At 44.5% G+C, this 8,584-nt stretch overlaps 1 protein-coding gene across 1 annotated transcript; it reads right to left on the minus strand.

Annotated features, from left to right (window-relative positions):
- Positions 1 to 280: 280 nt before the first annotated feature.
- On the minus strand, positions 281 to 1,968 carry LOC126184410 (piggyBac transposable element-derived protein 3-like). Its single transcript, XM_049926795.1, has 2 exons — positions 1,839 to 1,968; positions 281 to 1,518 (listed from the first exon to the last, which is right to left on the minus strand). The coding sequence occupies exons 1-2, from the start codon at positions 1,966 to 1,968 to the stop codon at positions 281 to 283; spliced, it is 1,368 nt and encodes a 455-aa protein (XP_049782752.1).
- Between the last annotated feature and the right edge of the window lie 6,616 nt (positions 1,969 to 8,584).

The raw sequence follows: 8,584 nt of genomic DNA on the forward strand, positions 1-8,584 counted from the left end.
ATTTGCTGTATTTGGCTGCCTTCTCTTTTTGGTGTCACTGCCTAGTGAGCTATCCAGCGATTGTCTCTTGGATGGTTTTCCTGACCAGCATAAGGATTCAGCAATATCAAGCTTGAAATCAAACAAAGCCATCTGGGTTTTCTCTTCAATACTATTTTCATGACAGGCTCTCTTGTAAAGAAGCCAAGCAACAACACAACTCATGTCCAGTAAATGGAAGAACAGTCTCATGTAATATTTCTTTGACCTGATTTTCGTTCTGTACAGAGCTAATATGGAGTCAATAGTGACAACACCTCCCATAAACTTGTTGTACTCCTTCACAATCTTTGGGCATTGTATTTGGATATGTTGCTTTGTTTTTTTTTTTGTCATATCTTGCAACCTTGCTTTCTGGGTATGTACCTGAAAAGGTGCCCAGAAGGCTGACACACCTGTTGTCTTGCCATTTCACGAGAATCAGGTCATATCTAGAAACTGATGCAGTGGATTCAACAGATGTGCCTCTTCCCTGCTTTTTCATTTCAGCATCAGATGGGATCTTATTGTTTCTCACTCTGTTCAACTGTACTGTTCCCAGACTGTGAATACCACCTTTTACCAGCTCAACTTGAAGCTCTGGACTGCAGAACCAGTTATCATAGAACAGTTTATGATTTTTGTACTTTGGTATTCTTTCAGCTAATCTAAGCACTACGTTTCCACTGACGTTTACATTAGGAAGATTACTGGATTGATTGACGGGTCCAGAATAGACTTCAAAATCATAAATAATACCACTGGCACCTGCTACGCAATATATATTGTAGCCCCAGTTCTTTGGTTTCTTGGGATTATACTGTTTCAAGCTACTGTGACCTTTGAACAGCACAATTTGTTCGTCCACTGCAAGGTGTTCTTCAATTGATATTTTTGATAAATTGTTTCGCAGCATCTCACTTACCATTCTAGCCTTGAACAGTCTATCAGGTGCAGAATGTTGCTGAGTATTGTCAGCAAAATGTAAATATCTCTTTATTTGTTCCCATCTGCGTAGCGTCATTACATCAGACACTTGTTTCACACCACATTTCTTGTTCCAGTATCCTCTGTTCCCAGGTATAGCAAACAGTGACATGTAGAATGCAATACCAATAAATTGTTCAATTTCAGTAGAGGTAACACTGAAGGTGTTGGCAACATCACACTTCTTCGAATACAGATTTGTTTGATGACATATGTAGTCAATGATACTTGAGTCAAAAATCTTTTTGAAGTACGTTAGTGGTGAAAATACTTCTGTAGATGGTGGAATTTCTCCAATCCAAACAGGAGAAGGAAATACACATTTTACAGTGTTCCTCCTCCAAAGAAGGTTCAATTTCGGCACATTACAACGAGATGGAGATTGTGCCTGAGGAAGATTATCACCAACTTCAGGTCCAACTATCTGCTCTGTGTTTGAAACACAAGGCACTCCCACTTCATCTGGCTCATCACAGTCTTCTTCGCTGCTGCTACTGTCACCTGATTGTGAACCTGAAAAGTAGAGTGTGAATTACTTGTCATCAGAAACTGAACAAGGGGTGGTGCTGGGAAACTATATAAAGCTGACTAGGCTACAATGCTGGCCTAAGTCACAGTCACAATTTTTTAGATAAAAAGCATGGAACGCATTTGGGACATCAACAATTGATATATTGTCACGAGAAAAAGAACACACATGAAAAGAACTGTAAAGAGTTGTATATTACAGAAGTAAATTTTGCCACTGTAGTGAAAATCCAATCAACGTCTCATACTGATGTAACTGTTTACGTGATTTTTTTATGAAAATTGCCAGTGAATTTCTAACTCACCTGTAACCCGTTCAGGAACGTAGGTTTTATCCAGATCACTGTCATCACTGTCAAAACAATCCTTGTCACTGCTTTCTGGAGGAATATAGCTTCTCTCTTGTCTTTTTCTGTAAAATAAACGGGTATCCATGTTTCCTTCAAGTGTTGTCCACTTTTACCTTTACTGCACACTGTTCATTCAAATACACACGCACAAAAGTTTGAATAAAAAGCAAAGAAACAATTATTTCGAAAGAAACAATACGTTTATAGCTTTTGTAGATTCTTCCAATAGAAACACGGCGAAAGAAAAGCTCAAAAGACACGTCACTCATGAATAAATAAATTCCTACACTCGCACGCCCGGAGACCCACAGCCTTCTAGACATACCAACAGTTCTGCGAACTTTTACCCAACTGCTGTAAGCAGATGCTGCCATCTGACGTGATACACGAAAAACACAGATGTATATCTGCGTATACACTGCACGTCAGTGGCACAGTTACATTACATGAGCAAGTACAGAGTTCTGAAAGTATGTATATTTAAATATACACAAGGCGTTCTCTCTCGGCGGGCATACAGAGGAACCTGCGCAACGAAGAAGCCCTACCACCTCGGCTGTATGGATTACCAAAGATCCATAAGAATAATGTTCCATTGAGACCGATTTCTGGCTCACCGACATATAAACTGCCAAAACACTTGGCCTTCTACTCCAGCCGTACGTGGGGAAGACTGACAGATGCATAAAGGACACAGGACATTTCATTGAGAAGCTGAAGAAGCTAAAACTTGTACCAAACGACATCCTGGTCAGCTCTGATGTTGTTTCTTTGTTCACGAAAATGCCGCTCAGTGTCTCTCTGGAGCGCATCTGTTCCATATTCCCGAAAGATATCATCAAGCTTTTTCGTGCATGTCTCACATGGAATGGCGGCTTCTACGAAAAGGTGAAAGTCGCCGCCATGGGTAGTCCTCTTAGTCCAGCGGTGCCCAAATTTCTCCATGGAACATTTCGGAACACAGTCACTAGACGTGGCACCTAAACCTAAGATGTGGTACAGATACGTCGACGATACCTTCGTTGCGTGGAGCCATAGTGATGAAAAACTCGGTGACCTCCTAAGACATTTGAGCAGACTCCATACCAACATAAAATTTACAAAGGAAGTAGAAAAGGACAAACAACTACCATTTCTAGATGTGCTGGTCGCAAGGGATAATGAAAACCTGAGACACAGCGTGTTTCGAAAACTGACACACACGGGCCGATACCTACACAAACAGTCAAGTCATCACCCGAGCCAGAAAAGAGGCATGGTTAATATGCTCGTAACGTGAGCAAGACGCGCATATATGAGAAACATAACAGAGTCAAACACCCTGCAAAGTGACACATCGGAAAAAGAAATGTCGGGTACGGCCTTTCTGCACGGCGTAAAGACTATTTACAAACCGACAAAGAAGAACAAAGAGTGTCTCATATCGGTAAAGGAGGAAAGAGGCCGACTTGAAATGTCGGGAATAGAACGCATACCATGCACATGCGGAAAAATTTATGTTGGACTGACTGAACATAAGCGACATTGCAGGTTGGGGCAAGACACGCGCTGCGTGAGGCAGAGCGCGTAGTAAAATTCGGCGACACGGAAGTTCTGGCTGTAAAGAAGAGCTATCAGGACCGCCTGTTCATAGAAGTTATAGAAATACATAAACACCAGAATAGCTTCAACAAGAAACACTCAACGTAAACGGATCCTGGATTCCCGTGCTGCAGCGAATGACAGTTGCAGGTAGGAAGAGGAGAATCGCACCGGAAATGACTGCGGAGAGGCGCTTGCAGTGGAGGGTGAAGCTTTGACAGTGCCAGTCACTCATGCTGGTGAAACGTAAAATAACTTATCAGGCAAACGTCGGCCGAAGAATCCGAGATAGAAGCCAACAGACCGTTTGTCAACAATGACCTGTACAGCCTTAACAATTTTGGATCAATTCCACTACTGGCCATTAAAATTGCTACACCGCGAAGATGACGTGCTACAGACGCGAAACTTAACCGACAGGAAGAGGATGCTGTGATATCCAAATGATTAGCTTTTCAGAGCATTCACACAACGTTGGCGCCGGCGGCGACACCTACAACGTGCTGACATGAGAAAAGTTTCCAACCGATTTCTCATACACAAACAGCAGTTGACCGGCGTTGCATGGCGAAACGTTGTTGTGATGCCTCGTGTAAGGACGAGAAATGCGTACCATCACGTTTCCGACTTTGATAAAGGTCGGATTGTAGCCTCTCGCGATTGCGGTTTATCGTATCGCGACATCGCTGCTCGCGTTGGTCGAGATCCAATGACTATTAGCAGAATATGGAATCGGTGGGTTCAGGAGGGTAATACGGAACGCCGTGCTGGATCCCAACGGCCCCGTATCACAGGCACCTTATCCGCATGGCTGCAACGGATCGTGCAGCCACGTCTACATCCCTCAGTCAACAGATGGGGACGTTTGCAGGACAACAACCATCTGCACGAACAGTTTGCAGCGGCATGGACTATCAGCTCGGAGACCATGGCTGCGGTTACCCTTGACGCTGCATCACAGACAGGAGCGCCTGCGATGGTGTACTCAACGACGAACCTGGGTGCACGAATAGCCAAACGTCATTTTTTCGGGTGAATCCAGGTTCTGTTTACAGCATCATGATGGTCGCATCCATGTTTGGCGACATCGCGGTGAACGCACATTGGAAGCGTGTATTCGTCATCGCCATACTGGCGTCTCACCCGGCATGATGGTAAGGGTTACACGTCTCGGTCACCTCTTGTTCGCATTGACGGCACTTTGAACAGTGGATGTTACATTTCAGATGTGTTACGACCCGTGGCTTTACCCTTCATTCGATCCCTGCAAAACCCTACATTTAAGCAGGATAATGCACGACCGCATGTTGCAGGTCCTGTACGGGCCTTTCTAGATATATAATATTTTCGAATGCTGCCCTGGCCAGCACATTCTCCAGATCTCTCACCAATTGAAAACGTCTGGTCAATGGTGGCCGAGCAACTGGCTTGTCACAATACGCCAGTCACTACTCTTGATGAACTGTGGTAGCGTGTTGAAGCTGCATGGGCAGCTGTACCTGTACACGCCATCCAAGCTCTATTTGACTCAATGCCCAGGCGCATCAAGGCTGTTATTACGGCCAGAGGTGGTTGTTCTGGGTTCTGGTTTCTCAGGATCTATGCATCCAAATTGCGTGAAAATGTAATCACATGTCAGTTCCAGTATAATATATTTGTCCAATGAATACCCGTTTATCATCTGCATTTCTTCTTGGTGTAGTAATTTTAATGGCCAGTAGAGTATGTTATATACCCAGATCATAGTTAGAGAAATGCAAATAAAACTCATAGGTCAATGTTAGGTATTTCTGCACCCAGTCATTACAATGGCAACCGGCGACACCTTGCCTTTGAACACCGTGCTTCCCCGATGCCAGCCAGCTAATGACTCACATCAACTGAGCAGCCGTATTCTGCCAGTTGCTAGTGTAATGTTGAATTGGCAACATTGCAGAATATGTTTGGCAACTATGTGACCGTAGATTTATTTCCTGGTTTGGTTCAGAATTATAATGGTAAATTCATTAGATATTACCTTGTCATTTAGATGAAAAATTCTGAATTTTTCTCACTTAATGGATGATATAGAGGTAGAAAACTTATGGTTCTGAGTCGAAGAAGCTCGTTCCAACATAAACTGCAGCTTACTTTTCACCATTTATGTTGCGAATTCTCTGTCTTGGCCATGACAACAGGGGAGCGCTCTTCGCCGCAGTAGTATGCTGGCATAGCGATGAAGTGTTCGCCTTTCAAGTGGAAGAGTGCGTTAGTTGTCGGTTCTAATCATTATATCTGCGATTATCGCCCCTTAACGTTATTGAAGAGCGACTTCAAGATCTTTTCGAGGCTGCTATCAGAACGTATTCGCGGCACACTATTGCACGTCCTGGCCAGCGATCAGACGTCCTTGGGGGGACCCAATAACATCAGAACTGCGTCATGTCGTTACAGAGATCTCATCTCCCTTGCACGGGTGAGACGTTTGCCGGCAGCTCTGGCGTCTATCGACTTTAGACAGGCTTTTGACTGTGTGGGCCACAGTTTCCTCACGGCCGTTCTACGGCGCATGCAATAACCCGGTGTTGACACGCCTTCTGCATTGTGCAACTTCTCGAGCTGTTGTTAATGGAAGAATGACGGCACCCATGCCGATCCGCCGATCATTGTTATTTTCATTGGCCTTAGCACATTTGTTGTGTGGTCTCCGAGACAGACTCACTCGGATACAGTTTGACGGCTCCATCTCTCGCTGCACGGCATATGCGGATGATTTGATTATCGTCATACGTGGAGCTGCCGATATGTCGGCGGCTTTGGACTGGATTGCAACATACGGTGCAGCTTCTGGTAGCCAAATCAACGTTGACAAATCCGTCGCCTTGAGCATCGGGATAGGGCTACCGCAGGAACACTTTGCCCCCTTACGCTTCAGTGATACTGTCCGCTGCTTGGGCTTAGATTTCATGAACGACACGCGACGACGCTCAATTATCGACGCCTTCTTAACCAAATTCGGGCCGCAATTGAATATCAGCGCTTGCGGTCCCTTAACATCGTTCAGCGGGAGCATTATGCCAATGTATACGTTGCGTCCAGCATACCGCGTGTCGCCCAATCGCTACCCATTCCGAATCCTTGGCGCGGAGCATTATGACAACGCTGGGATGCTTCGTCAGCGCTGGTATGTTACTGAAGATCAGATACGTATCTCTTACCCTTCCCGAGAAAAAAGGTGGTCCTGGTCTAGTTAATGTACATGACAGGGCCGTTGCCCTCTATATTAGCTCACATTTATGTCTGCTGCGCCGTTATTCTACAGGCCTCACGAGTTTGCTTCTGACGGCGCTACGACGTGCTTCACTAAGAGCGCCGGTGCCGCTACAAGACACCCCAGCGCCCCTCTTTTATATAGGACGATTCTATTTAGAACAAAGTTATTTCAGTGCAGCGCGCACGACACCACGACTGGCCGCAACTCGACGCCTATATCACGACAGGCTGCAACGCCGCCCCCTTAATGTGGTCGAACTAAAATATCCTGAGGTACGGTGGCGCGTGGTGTGGAAGACTGTACACGATGCCATGCTCGATTCCGATGTTGTTTCCCAATGGTACGTAGTCGTTAATGGGGAGCTGGTGACACAAGAATGTCTCTACGATATCCACATGGCAGATTCTCCCAATTGTGTGAGTTGTAATACAGTAGATTCTGACGAGCACCACCTCAGCTGTGGAGAGGCGGAGCCGGTTTAGCACCTAGTGCGGAAGATGCTGGCCTATCTCCTACGAGTTACGCCTGGACATATATCTGCACGCACGTTATTGTTCCCGGATGAGACATTTTACCCCAAGACTCGGACCAACTCTGTCACCTGGATACGTGGACATGCTGTCCATTACTTCTATCGTGACGGACACAAGAATTTACTTGATTTCTGGCTCTATTTGCAAGAAAGACATCATGCTATTGCCGGGAATACCAGATATCGACGATGCTTCGCAAGCTACCTATGGAGTGCCTTTCAAAGCCCGCCGTGTTGTTGGAATGTTCCTGGCAGTGGTAGATGAGGTTAGAACGAAGTGCGGACGATCATACATTGAACTATCTTTATCAGTGGGCGCAGTTGCTGGGAAGCCTGACTATGAAGTGGTAGCTTTATTTTCATGTTATTTATGTTTACTATCTTCGATGGTGTCTTCATTCTTTTTTAGTTTTCCAAGCTTGACTATTCATGACTGTTCGCACATTGGTATCTATTTTTCCAACTGTACATAACGAAAAAAAAAACCTTCCGCACCCTACTAGAAATACCCTTCCCCCACTTCCTTTCATCGTGTCTTTGTGGGTTAGCGCACACACGTTATTCCCGTATAGTATAGTTTCTTCACATTTTAGATTTAGATGCGGGGGGGGGGGGGGGGGTTGTTACGCACAGTCAGGATGGCAACGCCTGAAGAGGTAAGAGTTGATTTTTGTTTGGCAGGGACGCAAGTGGCGGTGCCCCATAGGGATAGCTATGATTTTGTTTTATTTCTTTTTGTTAGGTACCTCACAAAAATATTTAAAAAAAGGTTGATAGAGCAAAATAAAAAAATCTCGCTGGAGGCAAGATTTTATACATCTTCTGTGAAAGAGCCAGTTGCAGAGAATTCCATAAACACTAAAAAATATCTAATACAACATCTCCCCCATAAATTTTGTCGCTACCTATATGCTGTACCCTGTACATCTAATTTTGAAAAACTTGCTGACTTCCAAACTTGTTAGTCCCTGCTTTTTCAACTTCTGTCAATTTTATCGACTTAATTGAGGCACTGAATGATTTTTAGTTGGATTTTGTTGTGTGTCTACTTCTGCTACCATGAGGTATTTTGCTGTCAATATAGCAAAACTAACTCTGCAGCATCTGGTTTCATTGGACTGCACTTTATTGCCTTATCTTTAGGTCTATACATCAAAAGAACGAAAAGCATCATCTAGATGCAATGTTTAATGTGTGGTCACTCCAAGCATTGCCAATAACGACTTTTCCATCTGCAGTATACTTCAGATCGAAAGTTTTTTTTTTTTTTTTGCTTTATTGTATTTCAATTCCTCATAGGGGCGGGCTGGCAGCAGCATATGCGCTGCCTTTCAG

Source organism: Schistocerca cancellata, chromosome 4 (genome assembly GCF_023864275.1).
Source record: "Schistocerca cancellata isolate TAMUIC-IGC-003103 chromosome 4, iqSchCanc2.1, whole genome shotgun sequence".
Taxonomy (NCBI): domain Eukaryota; kingdom Metazoa; phylum Arthropoda; class Insecta; order Orthoptera; family Acrididae; genus Schistocerca; species Schistocerca cancellata.

What these genes read in the sequence shown, in the direction of transcription:
- LOC126184410 (XM_049926795.1), bottom strand. Translation starts at nt 1,968, where the DNA reads ATGGATACCCGTTTATTTTACAGAAAAAGACAAGAGAGAAGCTATATT. An exon ending in CGTTCCTGAACGGGTTACAG is followed by an intron (nt 1,519 to 1,838) that starts GTGAGTTAGAAA and finishes TCTACTTTTCAG; the next exon opens with GTTCACAATCAGGTGACAGT.